The sequence below is a fragment of the Peromyscus leucopus genome, chromosome 1, assembly GCF_004664715.2.
Source record: "Peromyscus leucopus breed LL Stock chromosome 1, UCI_PerLeu_2.1, whole genome shotgun sequence".
NCBI lineage: Eukaryota > Metazoa > Chordata > Mammalia > Rodentia > Cricetidae > Peromyscus > Peromyscus leucopus.
The window spans coordinates 162668294-162690416 of NC_051063.1; the positions used below are offsets into that span (position 1 = coordinate 162668294).

At 47.3% G+C, this 22123-nt stretch overlaps 1 protein-coding gene across 1 annotated transcript; it reads right to left on the reverse strand.

The window, feature by feature from the left end:
* Nucleotides 1-2174: 2174 nt before the first annotated feature.
* Nucleotides 2175-3602, reverse strand: LOC119087381 (inverted formin-2-like). Its single transcript, XM_037202438.1, has 2 exons — nt 3193-3602; nt 2175-2620 (listed from the first exon to the last, which is right to left on the reverse strand). Exons 1-2 carry the CDS (start codon nt 3278-3280, stop codon nt 2346-2348), a joined length of 363 nt encoding a protein of 120 aa, XP_037058333.1. The 5' UTR covers nt 3281-3602; the 3' UTR covers nt 2175-2345.
* Between the last annotated feature and the right edge of the window lie 18521 nt (nt 3603-22123).

Genomic DNA, 22123 nt, shown 5'->3' on the forward strand with positions numbered 1-22123 from the left:
TGGGCCTCGATTGTTTTCGTCCACAAGATTGAGAGTAAAACCGTACTTTTTTGCTGGGCCATTTACCAGCTGACGTTCCTAGAGCAAGTCCAATACTGACCTGTCTTGTAAGCATCAAGACCCTTGTCACGGTCACAGGCTATCATTAAGAGAGTCCTGGGCAGGAACACTCATGACAGAACTCCCAAATGTTGTCACCTCGTCTCCCCAATATTTATCTGAGGTAGATGCCTTTTCCCCGTTTCACAGAGGTAAAGACAGTAGCCCACAACCACACAGCAAAGACAGATCCGGGACCCAGCACCTAAACATGGCCATTTCACTGACAGAGGGGAAAAGATGAAAGGCAGAGAGAGAACACCAGCAAAGCACAGAGGGTGAGGATTCCTGTCACAGATGTGCACACCACAGAGACAGAGCCGGGGTTTGAGGTGGGGCAGCTGGTGGCCATGTGGTGACCACTGGGTCTGACGGGCTGCGCTGCTGGGTGAGGAAGCCGCTGGGAGCCAGTGAGGAGGGAGCTCGTGGGGGGAAGAGGCAGGGACTATTTTAGTCCCTGGCGGGAGCCTAAGCTGGAACCGGTGAAGGAGGAACCTGAGGTTGGAGCCCTTGGGCATGAGCCAGATGCAGGACGCCCCCTCCCCCAAACTCATGTCACACTCTGTGGGCACCCAGGGTGCAGGAGAAAGGGGAAGCTGGATGGTGGTCATGGGACAGAAGCTGACACCACTGTGGGAGGGAGGGACTCTAGAGCTGGGTGGAGGGTCTCTGAGAATCATGGCCACTACTGCCCAGGCCAGGCTGAGTCTGGGCCCTGAAGAATCCAAAAGTGTCTTCCTAAGGTCTAGAGCTGGAATGGGAGGAAGAGGCCCACTGTGCCCAGAGGCCTCTCAATGGGGGTGTGAGCTAGGTGAATGACGGACAGTTAGAGACCTGAGTCGGGCTATGGGCAAGGCAGACCTGGACCTGCTGGGGGTCAAGACTCCCTCTGGCTGTGAGCAGAATGGGGGGACTTGAATCAGAGAAGGATGCAAGGCCAGCTTCTCCTGGGACTTTGTGAGGATCATTAGAACTGTGCCTAACACATTGTGAATACTCACAGCAGGTTAATTAACGCTCATGGGTGGGGGGTTAGCATGTCCAGGGGTGAGCTATGGTCTGCCCTTCCTAAATCTTTCTCCCATTCCCAGCTTCCCAGCAGGGACCTTCTGACCCCTCCTCCCACTCGGCCGTGCCTGACCTGTCCCCAGAACACATGCAATGGAACAGCCGAGATACTGGGGCACCACCCAAAACAGAGCAAGCACGGTGCTGGGCTTTGGTGGGGTTCTGTTGCTAAGATATGGGAAGTTCTAGGAGTCTCAAGGGAGAGATGTTGGTGGACATTTGTGGGATGTGAGCTAAGATCAGGCTGAGCGTGTGTGTGTGTGTGTGTGTGTGTGTGTGTGTGTGTGTGTGTGTGTGTGTCGGGGTGTGTGTGTGTGTGTGCATGAGGGTGCTTCGGGGTGTGTGGCCAGAGGACAAACTCAGGTGTCATTCCTCAGGATTGTCTACCCTTCTTTTTTTACTGGTCTGAAAAATACCAAGTAGGCCATGTTGGACCCCCAGGAATTCTCCCATCTCTGTCTCCCTGGTTATGGGATTACAAACACAGTGTAAGCCACGATGCCCAGTCTTTTATGTGGGTCCCAGGGATCAAACTCAGGTCCTCCAGCACTTTATCAACTGAGCCTCCTTCGCAGATCCAAGGACAGGTTATTCACTGACCAAAAGACAGATCATCACATCTATCCATCCATCCACCCATCCATCCATCCATCCATCCATCCATCCATCCATCCATTCATCCATCCACCCACCTAACCGTCTATCCATCCATCCATCCAGCTTCCTTCTTTTCTTTCAGATTTATTTTATTTTTATGTATACGTGTGAGTGCTTAAATGTACGCATGTACACCACATGGCATGTCTGGTGCCCTCAGAAGAGTGTGTGAGATCCCCCGGAACTGGAGTTACAGGCAGGTGTGAGCTGCCATGTGTGAATAGAGAACAAAACAAGACTTAACCACTGAGTCATTTCTATAACTTGCCTTTTTTTTCTTTTCCTTCCCTCCCTCCCTCCTCCCCCTCCCTCCCTCCCTCCCTCCCTCCCTCTCCCCTCCCTCTCTCCTTCCTTTCTCCCTTCCTTTCTGAGACACAGTCACACCACGTAGCTCAGGATAGCCCAGGACTCTATGTATCTCAGCTGGCTTTGAGCCCACAGTCCTCATACTTTAACATCCATACACCAATGTTAAGGAGTGAACCCCACGACCAGCTCAGGAGCAACATCTTGTAATGCCTTTACAACTGTGGGGGTGCAGGCCGCAGGAGCAGGCCACTGGAGCAGGCCGCGGGAGCAGGCCGCGGGAGCAGGCCGCGGGAGCAGGCGGCGGGAGCAGGCGGCGGGAGCAGGCGGCGGGAGCAGGCGGCGGGAGCAGGCGGCGGGAGCAGGCCGCGGGAGCAGGCCGCGGGAGCAGGCCACGGGAGCAGGCCACAGAAGATGAGCAGGCCACAGGAGCAGGCCGCAGGAGCAGGCGTGCTCGTCTCCAGGCCCGATGGCGGGTCGGGTTCTCGCTCTGGGAGAAGGAAGGGGAGGCAGTGTAAGCAATCTTCTGGTGGGCTCTGCTCTGCAATGGTGCCGGGCTGCAGGAAGCTGGGCTGGGGTTTGTAAAATGGCCCAACCTCTCTAAACAGCAGGCCAGAGCTGCGGAATGGAAAAATCAACTTTCCCAGACCTCAGGCATCCGCCGGCTCTGTGGCTGCCACAACCCACCCTCCCTACAGCAGCCTGTGAAGCTTCTGAAAAACAGACCAACAGACCTGTGGTGTAGCTCAGGGGTAAAGGGTTCAATAACCATGTCCAAGGCCTAGGATTCTGTCTCTAGCACTAAAGGAAAAAAAAAATCAAATAACCTGATTTTCTTTTTCATGTATCCCACGCTGGCCTTGAACTTATGTAGCCAGGGTGATTTTGAACCTTCTGTCCCTTCTGCTTCCACCTCTGGAATGCTGGGATTAGAGAACCACTCCGCTCGCTTACCTGTTTGTTTTGTTTTTTTCGGTCAGTATCTCAGCCTACAAATGATTTTCTCACCTCTCCTTCCCAAGTGCTGTGATTCCAGGAGTGTGCTACGAGGCCTGCCCTTACCTGAGCGGCCGAAAGAGTTTCGAATAGACACTTCACGAAGGAGAGGCACTAATGGCCAGTCAGCGGGAGGTGAAGCTGCATTAGACATCGTTAGTCACCAGGGAAATACAAGTGAGAAGGCCGAGAGACGCCACCACACACCCACTGGAATGGCTGACCCACTGGGTGGTAACGGGGATGTGGAACTGGAAGTTTCACTCTGGCAGGAAGCTGAAAGAGCTGACATTTGGAAAAACGGTTTGGGGGTTTTTATAAAGCTAAGTATTTACCTCGCCAGTGATTCTGAAATCCCACTACTGTTTACCCGAGAGAAACAAAATCACAAAGTTCACATGAAGGTGAGTAGGGTCAAGTGGGTGCCGGGGTGAACATCTGTAATCCAAGCACTGAGGAAGCAGAGGCAGGGGGATTGCGAGGTTGACCCCATAGTGTGGGTCACATGGGGAGACTTTGCCTCGAAAAAATATTTTTTGTGTGTGTTAGTGAAATGAAAACCATAAACATCAAAGACACTAGTAATGAGAAGCCGTGGGCTGATCAAATGATGGCCTAACAACGACCAAGCCTTGTGCCTGAGCCCCGGCACTACTCACTGGGTGAGACGGAGCATGCATCTGGAGTCAAAGGCAGGAGCATCAGGAGTTCCTCGGCTACTTTGCAAATTTTAGGCCAACACTAAGACCCTGTCTCACAACAAACAACAACAAACCACAAATCCAAAAATCTTGCCAATCTTTGCCTTCGCGCAGCAGTTAAGAGCACATACTGCTTTTGCAGAGAACCCAGGTTTGGTTCCCAGCACCCATATCAGACAGCTCACAGCTGCCTGCAGCTCCAGCTGCAGTGATCTGATGCCCTCTTCTGGCCTCCGTGCATGTCTGTGTTCACATGCAATACACACAGATGCACACACACACGCACACACATAATTAGAATGTAAAAATAAGCCTTAAAAAAAAAAATAAAAAGTCTTGTCAGTGAGCTAGAAACCATAAAAAGCAAAGGGAATGCCAAAAAAGCAATTCTAGAAACAAAAAGTACAATTACCAAAATTAAAATTCAATGGATATATTTAACAGAAATGAATGCTCTAAAAAAAGGCTAGTCTAAAATTCAGTAGAGGAAAAAATACTGAAAATACATAGGATGAAAGAGCATGTCTAACTTGTTTTACCTTAGCCCCAGGAGAACGGGGTACCAGCGATAGTCAAATAGATCACAGTCAAGTCACAGCCAGACTGTAAAACTGCAATGCCAGGTGTGGGATACCCCCACGAGTTCTTCACCATGGAAGGCCCCGAGGCCCCCAAAACAGTACAGGCTGTTGCCGTTGCTCCTGGTTGCCAGCCAGAACTGTGTGGAAAGACTCTGTTGCTGAAGACACCACACGCGTTGTTGCTGGACGTAGAGAAACCAGGTCAGAACTGAGTTGGAAGCTTCCTCCTGCTGGTTTGCTTTCTTAGCACTAGACTGGGCTGCGGTACAGGCTGCTGGGGCAGAGGAGTCATCAGTAGCCTTACTCACCTGTGGGACCTGTGTGCTATACCATAGATCTGTCAAACAATATGTGTCCACAAACGTAATAGTGGCGTGATGTTATGTGTGTAACCAACCTCTTTCTCATTGGATTTGGTGCCCACTCCATAGGCAAGAATTCACACTGAAACACCTGTTCAAAATCAGGGCATCGCATGTAGTAAGTAAAGTGCTATTGTTGTCTTGCCAAGTGGACTTGGTGTACCTACCAAATTGCCTTCTAGATAACTATGTTTATGTCTGTAAATTGGGGATCAGTGTAGCTTTTGTGTGTGTGTGTGTGTGTGTGTGTGTGTGTGTGTGTGTGTGTGTGTGTAGTGAGCTCTAGTTTACCAAAGAGATATAACTGATCCAAGTTCTAAGAACAAGTTGAGCGCCAAATGCTTAGCCTAAATGGGACCTCTGCGTCACCCCCTCTAAGCCCAGAGAACATTACTGAAGAGGGGGGTGGGAGGAGTACAAGAGTGGGAGGAAGTGTCCTGGAGCACTGTCTTCCAGGGGTGACGTGGCTGAACTCCGGAACTCTCAGCTGCTGTGATTACCCGCACAGGATTTGTACAAAAAATTTGGCCCCTGACATCATTCCACGCTGAAGGAGGGAGGGGATCATGAGGCTGCACCCCTCCTTGAGGAACTAATGGCAGTTAATGGTTGCTGAGGAAAGGAGATACTTTCTTCAGTGGTAAAGTCACTGCCCATGCTCCTGTAAGTAACCCCACTCACTGGGAAGGGAGAGGGAGGAAGGGGGAGGAGGAAGAGGAAGAGAGAAGGGGGAAGGAGCGAAAGAAGACTGCCTGGGAGATGGTTCAGTGGTTAAGAGCATTTGTTCTTACAGCAAACCTGGGTTTGATTCCCAGCACCATAAGATGGCTCACAACCATCTCCTACTCCAGTGCAGGGGATCCAATTCCCTTCACAGGTCCCAGGCGCACACACACACAGACACACATGCACATGCACACACACACATACACACATGAAAAAATACATATATGTAAAATAAATCTGTATTTTTTTCTTTTGGTTTTTTGAGGCAAGGTCTCTCTACATACCCTGACTGGCTGTCCTGGATCTCACTCTGTAGCCCAGGCTGGCCTCAAACTAACAGAGATCTGCCTGCCTCTGCCTCCCAAGTGCCGGGATTAAAGGCGTGTGCCACTGTGCCCTGTTAAAGTAAATCTTAAAAAATAAAATAAAAGGCCTGGCTGGGAAGAAGAAGGTTCATCAGGAGCAGGAGGAGTCAAGAGAGAATGGGGTATAATCAAATACACATATGAAAGTACCATGAGACCTATTATTTTGTATAATTAATGCAGCTAATAAAACTTTAGTTTTTAATTATTTGTGTATATGGGTATCTTGTCTGCATGTCTGTGCATCATGGGCATGCCTGGTGCCCACAGTGGTGATAAAGAAGCCGTTGGATCCCCTGGAACAAGAGTTAGAGACATTTATAAGCAGCCATGTGGGTGCTGGGATTGAACCCAGGTCCTTTGGAAGAGCAGCCAGTGCTCTTAACCTCTGAGCCATTTCTCCAGCCACTAAAATTTTCATCTTCATTATCTCTGGTTACATGTATGTGTATCTGAATATGGGCTTGTGCTCTTGAGTACAGTGTTTTCCGAGGCCAGAAGATCCCCTAGAGCTGGATACAGAGGCAGTTGTGAGCTGCCCAGCCTCCCAACATGGGTGCTAAGGACTGAACCTGGGTCCTCTAGGAGAAAGTATGGAGGCTCTTCACAGCTGAGCCAACTCTCTGTAATAAAGACTTTTCATAAAAAATATACATAAGTTTGGTTAAATATCAGAGAACCAATTAATGTAAATCAACACATTGTCAGCATAATGAGGGGAAATCATATTCTTACCTCAACAGATGCAAACATCACATGAATTCACTTATGATTAAACTTCTCAGCAAAGGGGCTGAGGGTGTAGCCCGATCGGTAGATGACCTGCCTAGCATGTACAAGGTCCCAGGTCCCAGCTCCTTATAAAACCGAGTGTAACGGCACATGCCTGTAACGCTAGACATCTGGAGATAGAAACAGGGGGATCATTTTAAAGTCCTTCTTGCTACATAGTGAGTTGGAGTCCAGCCCAGGATACTTGAGACCCTGCTTCAAAACTAATAATAGCCAAGTAAGAAGAGTTGTGAACCTCTTAATTTGATGACTAGCATTCTGAGAACTATAGTTTACACTACCATGTAAATATTGAAGCATTTAATGGCTCAATGCTAACCCCTTTTCTTCTGAGAATTGGCATGAGAAAGACTGTTGGTTTTATCCTACACACTTTAAGGTTGTCGTAAAGCAAGGTGAAGGTGAGGTCTGGAGAGATGGCTCAGCAGTTAAGAACACTGGCTGCTCTTACAGAGGACCCGGGTTTGATTCCCAGCACCCACGTCTGCTCACAATTGCCTGGAACTTCAGTCTCAGCCGATCCAAAACCCTCTTCTGGCTCCCCCAGGCACCAGGCATGCACGTGGCACATAGACAGATGCACAGGCAAACACCCACACACATAAAACAAAAGCAGAAAAAACGGTGAAAGTTTCCAGCACCGTTATTCAGAAATAATAGGTTTGGGTTATAGAAGAATTTACAAGTCTCAGTAGACTAACTTCTTAAAATTCATAACAGAATTTAAGTAGGTTAATGAGTTTCAAAAATCAATATACAAAAATCAATTTTATTGCTATGTACTGGTCACAAACAAAAGCAGAGAAAACTAACCATCTATGTGATCATAAATTCATAAATGGTCAAATACCTAGTTATAAATCTAATAAACTAGATGAAAAGCCTGTACAAAGAAACTTTATTAAGAAAGACTTTTTAAATTAAAAAACCTAAATAAATAGCATGATATATCATTTTATTGGGTTAATGTCAGTTAACCTATGTATTTGGTGTCTTTATGATCCAAATGGAAAGTTTTGCTTTTTTCTCTTTGGGACTTATATTTTACACAGACTTGTAGAATCAAGTACAAGAAAGATGCTTTGAAGGAAGAACAAGGCCAGAGGATCAGACCGCCTGATACCAAGACATTGTGGGAGGGCCAGGAAGATGGCGTACGAGAGCGAGGACAGAGCTCAGATCCCTAACCCATGTTAGGCCAGATGAGGTAGTGTGCTTCTAGCAGCCCTCCTACGGAGGGGTGGAAGACAGAGACTGGAGGATCCCCGAAAGTTTACAGACAAGAAAGGGTGTCTTAGGAGACATCTGGAGAGATGGCCGAGCCCATGGACTGCTCTTGCAGAGGACCAGAGTTCAGTTCCCAGCACCCACGTCGGTGGCTCACAACCACTTATACTTCTGGATCCTGGGGATCCAACATCTCTGGCCTCCACGGGCACCCTCACTCTCATGCAGAGGCTCACACACAGATACCCAGGCAATGGGACCGGGACCTGTCCTTAGTGCATGAGCTGGCTGTTTGGAACCTGGGGCCTATGCAGGGACACTTTGCTCAGCCTGGGCGAAGGGAAGAGGGGACTGGACTTGCCTCAGTTGAATCTACCAGGCTGAGCTGAATCCCCAGGGGAGTCCTTGCCCTGAAGGAGATGGGAATGGGGCGGGGGGGCTGGGGAGAGAGTGGGGGGGGGAGAGGCAGGGGGTCGCAGGGTGGGGAGGGCTGGAGGAAGGAGGACAGGGAAATTCATGGCTGTATGTAAAATTAAATTACAAAATAAATTTTAAAAAAATAAGAAAAAAAATAAATATTTTTTAAAAAATGCTGTCTTAAGGTAGAAAGCAAACACTGACACCCAACGTTATCATCTGACTTTCACAGACATGCTGGGGCACTTACATACATGAACACACACACACACACACACACACACACACACACACACACACACACTGGTGGGGTGGGAACCTACTGTAAAGCTATGGAAATTGACATGGTTTTTGGTGACCCCAAACAGAACAGTCTAGAAATATCTTTATGTATACGTGGCCACCTGAATGGAGGGAAGATGGTCTTCTCAGAAAACAGGCTAAGCCAGTTTGGGCAAACGGTTAAAAATGCCACTAGGGTTGGTAAGATGGCTCACCAGGAAAATGTGCTTGCTGCCAAGTCTGACGACCAGGATCCACAGAGTGGAAGGGAGAACCTGAAAGTTGTCCTCAGACCTCCACACGTGTGGACGATGTGCACCCAGCGCAAAGATTAACTATAGGTAGATTATGGACCTCGACACGAAAAGGGGAGAAATTTAGGATAATTTAGAACAAGGTAACTTTAAGGAAGAAAAACAGTTCTGCATCGAGACCCCCACCCCAAATACTGACTATAATAAAGTGATACATTGACTAATTAACATCGGGAAGTCTGGGTGTAGTGGTGTATATCTTTAATCCCAGCCCAAGCAGATCTCTGATTTTTGAGGCCAGCCTGGTCTACAAAGCAAGTTGCAGGACAGCTGGGGCTATACAGACCCTGTCTCCAAAAAAATTGAGAATTTGCACTCTTCAAAAGATTTCTAGGGCTGGCGAGCCGGCTCAGCGGGTAAAGGCACGAGTTGCTAATCCTGGCAACCGAGTTGGAGCTCCAGGACTCACCCAGTGGAAGAAGAGATCCAATTCCAGTTGTCCTGTGGCCTCCTCATGTGTGCTGGGGCATCAGCACTCACATGCACGCTAACACCCCCATCCCACAATGAATAAACAAATAGATACCATTTTTAAAACGATTTCTGTGCTGGCCCCACATTATATACATGCTTATGACCCCAGCATTTGGGAGGCAGAAGCAGGAGGATTGCTGTGAGTTTGAGGCCAGCCTGGATTCCATAGTGAAACTGTGTCTCAAAAAACAAATGGCCAGGAGTTGACAGTTATCGAAGCTGGTGACAAGTGTGTGGGAATTCACTACATTCTACTGTGTATGTGTGTGTGTGTGTGTGTGTGTGTGTGTGTGTGTGTGTGTGTGTGTGTAAGTGGGATTGACTTTGACTCTAAGCCCTCTGCATGCTAGGCAAGTGCTCTACTATTGAGTCACACTCCCCAGTCATTTTAATGTTTTTATAATGTTTTTATTCTTATTCTTTGAGGCAAGGTCTCACTATATAGCACTAGTTGATCTGGAACTCTCTATGTCAACCAGGCTGGCCTCAAACTCACAGAGATCCACTTGCCTCTGCCTCTCAAGTGCTGGGGATTAAAGGTGTGCACCACCATGCCTGACTTTACACGTGCCTTGTTCATGCTGAGTACACACTTTGCCAACTGAGTACATCACAGCCTCAAAACTTCATTTTTTTCCTTTTATTTTATTTTACAATACCATTCAGTTCTACATATCAGCCATGGGTTCCCTGTTCTCCCCCCTCCCACCCCCTCCCCTTACCCCCAGCCCACCCCCATCCCCACCTCCTCCAGGGCAAAGCCTCCCCCGAGGACTGCAATCAACCTGGTAGACTCAGTCCAGGCAGGTCCAGTCCCCTCCTCCCAGACTGAGCCAAGCGTCCCTGCATAAGCTCCAGGTTTCAAACAGCCAACTCATGCAATGAGCACAGGACTCGGTCCCACTGCCTAGTTGCCTCCCAAACAGATCAAGCCAATCAACTATCTCACCCATTCAGAGGGCCTGATCCAGCTGGGGGCCCCTCAGCCTTTGGTTCATAGTTCATGTGTTTCCATTCATTTGGCTATTTTTTTTTTCAATGATTGAGTAAAACCGAAATTTATTATAAGCCACAGTCGTCCTAGGGACCTCCATGCTATATATATAGCCTCCATGGTTCTATGGGTTGTGGTCTGATTGTTCTTTATTTTATATCTAGAATCCACTTATGAGTGAGTACATACCATGACTGTCTTTCTGGGTTTGGGTTACTTCACTCAGGATGATTTTTTCTAGTTCCATCCATTTGCCTGAAAATTTCATGCTTTCATTGTTTTTCTCTGCTGAGTAGTACTCCATTGTGTATATGTACCACATTTTTTTCATCCATTCTTCCGTTGACGGGCATCTAGGTTGTTTCCAGGTTCTGGCTATTACAAATAGTGCTGCTATGAACATAGCTGAGCATGTATCTTTATGGTATGAATCAGCATTCCTTGGGTATATGCCAAGTGGGATGGCTGGGTCTTGAGGTAGTTCAATTCCTAATTTCTGAGAAACTGCCATACTGATTTCCACAGTGGTTGTACAAGCTTACATTCCCACCAACAGTGGAGGAGTGTTCCCTTTGCTCCACATCCTCTCCAACATTGACTGTCGTTGGTGTTTTTGATCGTAGCCATTCTGACAGGTGTAAGGTGATATCTCAGAGTCGTTTTGATTTGCATTTCTCTGATCAAAACTTCATTTTTAGAGCTGGAGAGATGGCTCAGTGGTTAAGAGCACATACTGCTTTTGTAGTAGATCTGAATTCAGCTCCCACATCAGGTGGCTTACAACTACCTGTAATTCCATTTTTGGGGATTCTACACTTTCTTCTGGACTCCAAAGATGCCTGCACTCATGTGCATACACTCACAAAGACACACATATGCATGATTAAAAATAATAAAAGTAAATGTTTTTAATCCCAGTGGTATTATTACAAATGATGCACACATAGATTCAACACTTTCTTCTGGACTTCGAGGACAACTGCGCACACCTGGGAGGAAGAGGCAGGCAGATCTCAAAGTGACTTCCAGCACCGCCAGGGCTGTTACACAGAGAAACCCTGTTTCGAAACCCACCCACCCCCTAAAAAAATGCGCATGAAGAAAGTGTGAATTTCAAAGATTTTGAAAAGATGCTCAACTTCCGTGGGAAACACAGAACTACACCTCACCCTCTGTTTACCCCCAAAATCACAAATTGTGGAATCTGACAGCATCAGATATGATGAAGATGTGACGCCACAGAACATCATAAAAAGCTGAAGGACATCAGCGGCTTAGTGTGTGTGTGTGTGTGTGTGTGTGTGTGTGTGTGTGTGTGTGTGTGTGTTAGGCCACCTCTATCACTCTCCGTCTTACTAGGGTTCCTCACTAACTTGGAGCTTGCCTGGCTAGTCCGGAAGCCACAGAGATCTGTCTGCCCCCACTTACCCACCACTAGGATGACCAGCATGCACCCCCATGCCTGGCTTTTCTGTGGTGTTGGAGATCCAAACTCAGGTTCTCATCCTTGCACAGGAAGCAGTGTATTGACTGAGCCATCTCTTCAACACCTGACACTTTCAAAACCAATTGGCATTGTGCTCCTGGGTAATTAATTCAGTCTCCTGCCCCATCTGTACCCTAGACAGATGGGTGCCATGGGTAGGGACAGACCTGACATCCAACCCAACCGACATTACAGGACAATGGGACACACCATGATATAGTCACACAATGGAACAGGACAAAGGGACACTCTGTGACAGTCACACAGGACAAAGGGACACTCCATGACAGTCACACAGGACAAAGGGACACTCCATGACATAGTCACACAATGGAACACTGTATGGTAAGCAGAATAAACACTCTTGAGCTCTTTACCACAGTCTGCATTTATCTCGCAAAGACAATGTTGGATGGAAGAAGAAACTATATGCAAAAAGTTCTTACAGTGCGATTCCTGTTTACACAATATTTGGGGTTAAGGATGTAGCTCAGTGGAAGAATACTGGCCAGGAATCCTCAAGGACCTGGCTTCTATCCCCAGCACTGAAAAAGAAAAAACAACCAAAGACTTTTAAAATAGCCCAAATTAGACTATGGTGTTTAGGAAGTATATATATATGAGAGTAAAATATTAAGGAAAGAGAGGGCTCCCTCCCATCAGGACTCAAATAGCTATCTGACGGCCAACAGAGCCAGATGTGGCAGCAAATGTCTGCAATCCTAGCAATCAGGAGACTGAGGCAGGAAGATTGCCATGATTCAAAGTCAGCATGACCTACACATCAATACCCTGTCTAAAAAAAAGTCCACTGTGGTGGTTGCACACCTTTGATCCCAGCACTGGGGGGGGGGCAGATAGTGAATTCCAGAATAGCTGGGACTACCAAACCAAGCAACCAACCAACCCAGCAACCAAATAAACAAAAAACAAAAAAACAGAACAACAACAACAAAAACTTCCAGTTGAGCATGGTAGTTTGCGCCTTTAAACCCAGCACTCGAGAGGTGGAGGCAGGCAGATCTCAATGAGTTAGAGACCAGTCTGATCTATATAGTGAATTCCAGGACAGCCAGGGTTGCATAGAAAGACCCTGTCTCTTGGGGCTGGAGAGATGGCTCACTGGTTAAGAGTGCTGGCTGTTCCTCCAGATGGACCTGGGTTCAATTCTCAACACCCACATGGTGGTTCACAACTGTCTGTAACTCCACATAAACATACATGCAGGCAAAATACCAATCAACACTCATAAAATAAAAATAAATAATTTATTTAAAAAAGAAAGACCCTGTCTTAAACAAATTTTAAAAAAGAGAAAAAGAGAATTTACTAGAATATACTGATGACCTCTTTCTTCATGCAGAGTTAGATGTCTGAGTATTTATTTAGAGACAGAGTCTTACTATGTAGCCCTGACTGGCCTCAGACTCACAGAGATCCTCTTGCCTCTGTCTCCTGGTGCTGGGATTAAAAGCATACATCACCATACCTGGCTAAAATTTGTTTGCTGTATATTTACTCGCCCCCCCCCCACCCCATCACAATGAGCAAAGCTTCAAAGAGCTAACAATGCTTGCCCATTATTTGAAAAATACACCAACATACAAAGAAGAAAATAAATCACTGTAAGCAGAGACTACATGCCTTAATGTTTCATTAAATTTCTCTCTGCTTTGCCTGTTTGGTTTTGTTTTTTGAGATGGACTCTCATTGTACAGAGCCCAGAATAGCTTCAAACTCATCACTGCCCTGCCCGAGTCTCCTTAGTGCTGGCAATACAGGTGTGCACAGCTGTGCACAGCTGTACTTAGCTGAGTCATTTTTCCCCAAATTGTATTAACCTGGAAATACAGCTTTCTCCCCTTTGGCTGCTCCCCTGTGAGCTGACCTCTCCGTTATACACTGGTTCTTTGTCCTGGAAAGTAAGTGGAGAGGCAACCCTTCAGTCCTTGGGGCCGAATAAATTAAGGCTAAGATTTCATTTCTCAGTTCATCTGTGTTTAGCAAGAGTGGTACACTGCGTTGGACCTATTTCCTGTCTCCAGTTCTTACCGCGTGCAGTGCACACGTGGTGGGAGCCATCCTGTCCCAGACAGGCCAGGGCACTCACCTCGGGATGGTGGGGCCAGAGAGGGAAGCAGACCTATGGGGCTTCTATCAGACCCCTCAACTCTTTGCCCTGCAGCTGTCTTTTGTCTGTGTGGGGACGCTTTCCCAAGACCTCAGGAGATGCCTGGAAACTGAAATAGTATTCAACGCTACAGTTTACTTATTCTCCCCCAACTGTGTGTGTGTCTGTCTGTGTGTGCATGCGTGCGTGCGTGCGTGCGTGCGTGCGTGTGTGTCTGTCTGTCTGTGTGTGCGTGCGCGTGCGTGCGTGCGTGCATGTGTGTGTGTGCGCGCGCGAGCGCGTGTGCGTGTGTGTGAGTGCGTGCGCGCGTGTCTGTGCGTGTGCGTGTGCGTGTGTCTCTGTGTGTGTGCGTGTGCGTGTGCGTGTGTCTGTGTGTCTGTGTGTGTGTGCACGTGTGCGTGTGCGTGCGCGCGTGTCTGTGTGTGTGCGTGTGCGTGCGTGTGTGTGTGTGTGTGTGTGTGTGTGTGTGTGTGTGAGTGCGTGCACTGTGGCACTTGTGTGGCGGTCAGAAGACACCCGAGGGAGGCCTTTCCTTCCACTACATGGTCCCTGGAGACTGAACTCCGGTCTTAAGGCTTGGCAGCAAGTGCTTCTGCCTACTGAGCCATATTGCCAGCCCATGAGCTCTAGAGATACCATGACTTTCCCACACATATAAATCTGTAACAAGGTTTAATTTATAAATTAAACACTGAGAGATTAAGTGCAGCTATAATAAAATATGACTGTTTTTATAATATATTGAAAGAAAAGGTCTGTAAATAAGATCTCCTCTCAGAAAGGACTCCCAGGGCCAGCTGCAGCTGAGCTGGCACTTGACTAGAATGCACCACAGAAATGGTGAGTGGTGGTACATGCCTAGACTCCCAGCACTCAGGAGGCAGAGGCAGGAAGAAATTCAGGGTCATTCTCCAATACTTGGGGAGCTCAAGGCCAACCTGGACAACAATAGCTCGGGCTTGTTACTAGTTAACTCTTACATTTTAAATTAACCTATACTTCTTATCTATGCTCTGCCATGCAGCTTGGTATCTTTTCTCAGTATGGCAAGTTCATCTCCTTCTCTCTCCATCTTCTCGAGAGTCTCAGATTCCTTCCCTTCTTCCTCGTATTCTCTTTTTGTCTGTGAGTCCTGCCTAACTTCTACCTGTCCAGCTATTGACTAGTCAGCTTCTTTATTAGCCCAATCACAGTGACACATATTCACACAGTGTAAAGGAATATCCCATACTTTCTTATACAGTTATGGGCTCTTGAGTGTAAATGAAAATCACTACCACTAACAGTTCTTCTAAATTTATTAAAGCCAGCTTTGCCCACATTCCATTTAGCAAAGCATTCTTTTCTCTTCACGGCTCATTGTCAAAGGCTGGTAAGCTGAGTGCCTGTTACCAGTGTGTAATGGCTGGTCTGGATTCTCAGCTCCCTGTCATTTAGAGTCACCTAGGAGTGACACCTTTGGGTGTATCTGTGGGTGTATGGGGACACCCAGGAAGAGAGAATCTTACCTGAGTTATTGCCTCCATCAGATTGACTTTGGCAAGTCTGTGGGGGCACTTTCTTGATTAATGATTGATGTGGGAGGGCCCAGTCCACTGGGGGTAATGCCACCCCTGGGCAGGTGGTCCTGGGTTATGTAAGAAAGGTAGCTGAATGTGAGCCTGAGAACAAGCCAGCATACAACTTTCCTCCATGGTTCCTGCCTTGAATTCCCCTGGACAGGGATCAGGATGCGTCAGCCAAAAAACCTTTTCTTCCCCAGGTTGCTTTTGGTCGTGGCACTTATCTCAGCAACAGAGAGCAAGCTAGGACAAGGAGTGTATAAAGAGGTCCTAACGAGAGGCGCTGTGTCCCTGCTCGCCTCCTGAGCAGTTGCATCGGTTGCCGCCACCATCACACTCCAGCTTCATCAGCTTCCGACCCAGACTCAAGGCCAGTGGTGCTCCGGGGAGCACCATCAGTTCAAGGCCAGCGGTGCTTGGGGAGCACCATCAGTTCAAGGCCAGCGGTGCTCCCGGGAGCACCATCAGTTCAAGGCCAGCGGTGCTCAGGGAGCACCATCAGTTCAAGGCCAGCGGTGCTTCCGGGAGCACCATCAGTTCAGGATGGGACTGCTAAAGCAGCTGGCCCCATGGACTGAGTAGCCATGGGGTTCTTGCCTCTCTTTTGTGGAAATGGCTACTGTTGAACTGCACAGTTCTTTACAATACATATTATATATTATCTGTATAACATATATAGAAACATTCTTTGGGTTCTGTTCTGCCTAAATATGTTGTCATTTGAATATTATTTTGAAATGATACATGACCATCCTTAGAATGAGATTTTTCCCTGTGTGTGGATTGCTTCCAGAGACTGACTTCCAGGAAAACACAAACAATTTCAGTCTTTGTAGTTGGGTTCCTCGAATCTTCTCCAGAACAGCCTACTCTGTTCACACCCCAGTCCCAGGAGCGAGGTTTCACTCCCCTGAGCATCTCTGGACTGTGGGAACCACATTGTCAATGGCTCACAAGGATGGTCTCAGTGTCTGTGTAGCCGTCATTCAAATATCGCTGGGGGTAAACTTGGATTTGACCTTTTAGTCTGTCAGTGGTTCTCCACCTTCCTAATGCTGTGACCCTTTAATACAGTTCCTCAAAGGCAGAAGTTTCTGATCAACCAGCAACTCCCAAATACCCAACAGCCACTTCCCAAATAATTGACTCAGAAGCTTAACGTTACTTATAAATGCTCAGCTGGTAGCTCAGGCTTATTACTAACTCTTACACTTAACCCATAATTATTATCTCTGCTTAGCCACATGGCTTGGTACCTTTTCTAAATATGGCTTTCTCATCTTGTGCTTCTGCGTCTGGCTGGTAACTCCTGCCTCCCCACTTCCTCTTCCCAGCATTCTTGGTTTCATCACCCTGCTTATACTCCCTGCCTGGCTACTGGCCAATCAGCATTTTATTAAACCAATTTGAGTGGCAAATCTTTACAGTGTGCAAGGGGAAGAGGATTATTCCACAGCAGTTCCTCATGTTGTGGTGACCCCCCACCCAGCCATAATATTATTTCATTGCTACTTCATAGCTATAAGTTTGCTGCTGTTATGAATCATAATGTAAATATCTGACATGCAGGATATCTGATATTCAACCCTCATGAAAGGGTCATTTTTCTCCAAAGAGGTCATGACCCACAGGTTGAGAACCACTGGTCTATGTGCTGTCAAAGACTACTTTGAATATCTGTGCATAGAGAAATTATTTATATTTCTCTTGTGAATTATCTTCCCCTACATTTGCCCATTTTTCTTTTGGGCTAGTGGATTTTTTATTAATTTCACAGCAATTTATCTTTGTTACATTTGGGATGTTAACCATTTTTCCTATCTTGTTGCAAATCTCTATTATTATTTTTATTTTCATTATTATTATTACTTTAACTTTATCTTGTTAAGCATGTTCTTTTTGGACATGTGGAAATCAACTCTTTACACAGTCCAATGCATCCATCTTTTCCCTAGCAATTCATTCTCCCACTTTGAAGTACAGAAAGTCTTTCTGTAAGAAGAGGTTATTAAATATTTATTTCATCTTCTACACTTTTATTGTATAATAGAATACCCACGTTTTACCCAAGTCCATTTGGAATTTATTTTCATTTATCATGTTAAGATGAAGCCCCAATTTGATATTGTTCTCCCAAATGGCTCAGACATAAATCCAGCTGGTGTGACACTGCATTCTGTTCAGTGTCATATTATCAAGAACGGCTATTCTCACACTAAAACTGCACTTTAAATTATGTGAACTTCATCTTATTTTAGATGAGGTGTTTTTGTTTTTTGAATTTATATATTTTTTATGATGTGTGTATGAGTGTTTACTTGCATGTATATATGTGTACCATATGTGTGCAGTGCCCAAAGAGGCCAGAAGAGAGATCAGATCCACTGGAACTGGAGTTAGACAATTGTGAGCAGCCATACGGGTGCTGGGAACTGAACCTAGGTCCTCTCCAAAAGTAGATAGTGCTCTTAGCCAAAAGTCCATCTCTCCAACCCCTCTACGAAGTCTTGGTATATTGCCCATGCTGGCCTCAAACTCCTGGTGCCAAGCACTCTTTCTGTCTCAGCCTCTTAAGTTAACAGAACTACAGATATGTGCCATCGTGTATTACACGGATCTTAAAGGGTCTTATTAATAAAAACAAACCCAGAGCCAGGTATTGGGGTGAATGTTGGAAGATGAGAGAAGCAGAACAAGCCACAGCCACCTCACCTCGCCAATTCCTCAGCTGATCCTGTTTCCTCAGACTAGAAGCCTCTGAGTCTTCATCCAAAATGAATCTCAGCTGAACTGCTGCTCAAAAGCCTCAAAGCTTAACCAGGCCTAGTTCCTCATCCTCATGCCTTAAATACCTTTCTGCTTCCTGCCATCACTTCCTGGGATTAAAGGCTCTTATTAGCATGCCTGGCTGTTTCCAGTGTAGCTTTGAACTCAAAGAGATCGCAATGGATCTCTGACTCTGGAATGCTAGGATTAAAGGCATGTGTACCACCATTTTCTGGCCTCTATATCTAGTGGCTGTTCTGTTTTCTGACCCCAGATAAGTTTATTAGGGTGCACAATATTTGGGGGAACACAATACCACCACAATCGTGTCTAGATGAGTGCCACGATTTTACCATCTTATCAACTGCATGTGTATGCACAGCACAGAGAGCCTAGGTGGCTGGCAGGATCCAAATAAATATCTGGTGAAAAAAATGAATGAATGGATGGGTAGATGAATGAGTGGATGAATCTGCAAATAAACAAAGGACTATAGCATCTTAGCTGTGATCTGGGTGATGATCATTCATGTCAAGAATGACAGTAGTCTCCTTCCTCTGTGAAGTCCACAGATATAGATGAAACAGTTTGCTCACCCTGTGTTAGGCGGCCTTTGACACAGACCAAAACACCAAAAACCCAGTGGCTTAAACAGCATCCATGGGTTGGTGAGATGGTTCAGTAGGTAAAGGTGTTTGTCCAAATTTAAATAATTAAAAAAAAAAAGTAGCTGCCATATTCTTTTGAGGCCTGGGGTGTGGCTCAGCAGTAGAGTGTTTGCCCAGCGCCAGGTTCTAGTCTCAGCAAGCAGGCACTTTACAACTGAGCTCTCCCCAGCCCCTTCCACTGAAGTGGAAGACATATGGAGGGTCAAGAGATGGCTCATGAACATTTGCTGTTCTTGCAGAGGACCCAGATTCAGTTCCCAGCACATACAAGGTGGCTCACAGACACCTGTAACTCCAGTTCCAAGGGATCTAATGCCCTCTTCTGAACTCCATAGGTACCAAGCACACACATGTGCATAGACACACATGCAGGCAAGACACTCATCACCTAAAATTAAAAATGATAACATTTTTAAAAAGGGAGATATAGGCAAAATATATCAGCAGAGACCACTTACATATAGTGAGGAGATATAATAGAGAGAGAACAGAGCTGAGAACTATAGCCATATAAGTAGTAAATATTCATCAAAGCTCTGAGAATGGGGTTGAGGACATGACTCAGTGGCAGAGCCCCTGCCTAGAATCCCCCAGTGAGGGCTGGGTGTGACAGTGGGAGCCCCTGCCTAGAATCCCCAGTGAGGGGCTGGGGTGTGACTCAGTGGTAGAGCCCCTGCCTAGAATCCCCCAGTGAGGGGCTGGGGTGTGGCTCAGTGGTAGAGCCCCTGCCTAGAATCCCCCAGTGAGGGGCTGGGGTGTGGCTCAGTGGTAGAGCCCTGCTAGAATCCCCAGAGAGGGCTGGGTGTGGCTCAGTGGTAGAGCCCCTGCCTAGAATCCCCCAGTAGAGGGGCTGGGGTGTGGCTCAGTGGTAGAGCCCTGCCTAGAATCCCCCAGTGAGGGCTGGCGTGTGGCTCAGTGGTAGAGCCCCTGCCTAGAATCCCCCAGTGAGGGGCTGGTGTGGCTCAGTGGTAGAGCCCTGCCTAGAATCCCCAGTGAGGGGCTGGGGTGTGGCTCAGTGGTAGAGCCCCTGCCTAGAATCCCCAGTGAGGGGCTGGGTGTGGCTCAGTGGTAGAGCCCCTGCCTAGAATCCCCAGGGAGGGGCTGGGGTGTGGCTCAGTGGTAGAGCCCCTGCCTAGAATCCCTCAGTGAGGGGCTGGGTGTGGCTCAGTGGTAGAGCCTGGTAGGGGGGGGGGGGGGGGGGGTGTAGATCCCTCAGTGAGGGGCTGGGGTGTGGCTCAGTGGTAGAGCACCTGCCTCGAATCCCCCTGTGAGGGGCTGGGGTGTGGTTCAGTGGTAGAGCCCCTGCCTAGAATCCCCAGGGAGGGGCTGGGGTGTGGCTCAGTGGTAGAGCACCTGCCTAGAATCCCCCAGTGAGAGGCTGGGGTGTGGCTCAGTGGAGAGCCCCTGCCTAGAATCCCCCAGTGAGGGGCTGGGGTGTGGTTCAGTGGTAGAGCACCTGCCTAGAATCCCCCAGTGAGGGGCTGGGGAGTGGCTCAGGGGAGAGCACCTGCCTAGACTCCCCCAGTGAGGGGCTGGGGTGTGGCTCAGTGGTAGAGCCCCTGCCTAGAATCCCCAGGGAGGGGCTGGGGTGTGGCTCAGGGGAGAGCACCTGCCTAGAATCCCCCAGGGAGGGGCTGGGGTGGTGTGGCTCAGGGGAGAGCACCTGCCTAGAATCCCCCAGGGAGGGGCTGGGGTGGTGTGGCTCAGGGTAGAGCACCTGCCTAGAATCCCCCAGTGAGGGCTGGGGTGTGGCTCAGTGGTGGAGCCCCTGCCTAGAATCCCCCAGTGAGGGGCTGGGGTGTGGCTCAGTGGTAGAGCCCCTGCCTAGAATCCCCCAGTGAGGGGCTGGGGTGTGGCTCAGGGGAGAGCACCTGCCTAGAATCCCCCAGTGAGGGGCTGGGGTGTGGCTCAGGGGAGAGCACCTGCCTAGAATCCCCCAGTGAGAGGCTGGGGTGTGGCTCAGGGGAGAGCACCTGCTTATCTTGTGTAAGGCCCTGGATTTGATCCCCGTAGCAGAGTTTTTCTGTGTCCCTGCAGTCACTCCCAAATAACCACAAGAAACTTAATATTAATTATAAATGCTCAGCCAAAACTTAGGCTTGTCTCCAGCCAGCTCTTACAACTTAAATTAACCCATTTACATTAATCTGTGTGTTGCCCTGAGGCTCGTTTACCTCATCTATGAACTTCCCATATTGATTCTTCCATGTCTGGCTCAAGACTCTCAAGACTCCACACTCTTCTTCCCAGAATCCTCTGTGTCTTGCTGTCCTGCCTACACCTCCTGCCTAGCTATGGCACAGTCAGCTCTTTTATTAAACCAAGCAGAAGGCACCCTGGCAAAGACACAGCATCACATGTACAAGAAGATTATTCCATAACATTTCTCCCCTTTTGTCTAATTAAAAAAGAAAGTTTTAACCTTGACATAGTAAAACTATATATAACAAGAACAGTTATCAACTAAGAATTACAGTTACAATACCCAGTCCAATTATATTTGGCAAAATTAGAGAAAATATTCTATTATCTATCTTATCTTTGTAAGTCTAAAGTTTTATAACTAATTTACTTTTTATAATAACTAAGGAAAACTATAACTATGAGTATCTAGTCTTCATTCATCAAAGACCCCAGAAGGGTGAAATGCTACCTAATGATATGGACATCTGGCTGCCTGGACAGTCACTGGAAGTTCTTCTGTAACATTGGGGCATCCATCTGTGACCTACAGGCCTAGTATATCTGACAGACTTTACTGAGAAGCAGAGAATTTTGAAGGACTGTCCTACCCTGTCTTGGCAAAGTTTGGCAGTTGCTTTTTTTTTTTGCGTCCTTCTGGTCCAGTTTGGACAGTATCTTGTCAGCAATTGAGGCAAGGGCAGCTTCTTCACCCAAATGGCTAGATTTTGCCATAAAGAAAGCAAACTCCATATGGAGGTTCTTCAATGCCCATCATCCTCTTTTGAAGCGAATTTGTGCTGTCAGGAGCAGACATGTTTCACTCTCATGAAAAGTCTTAGGTTATTAAACATTAAATGCCATATTCTGTAGGTCTTCGAAGTGTTTGAAGACCACTTTCATCTATCTATCTATCTATCTTCTATTTATCTAAATATATCTGTTTAACCATGAAAACATACCTAATA

Coding starts and splice junctions, on each gene's coding strand:
- LOC119087381 (XM_037202438.1), bottom strand. CDS start 3,280: ATGTCTAATGCAGCTTCACCTCCCGCTGACTGGCCATTAGTGCCTCTC. Junction 2,621..3,192: donor AAACTCTTTCGGCCGCTCAG/GTAAGGGCAGGC, acceptor TCCTTCTCCCAG/AGCGAGAACCCGACCCGCCA.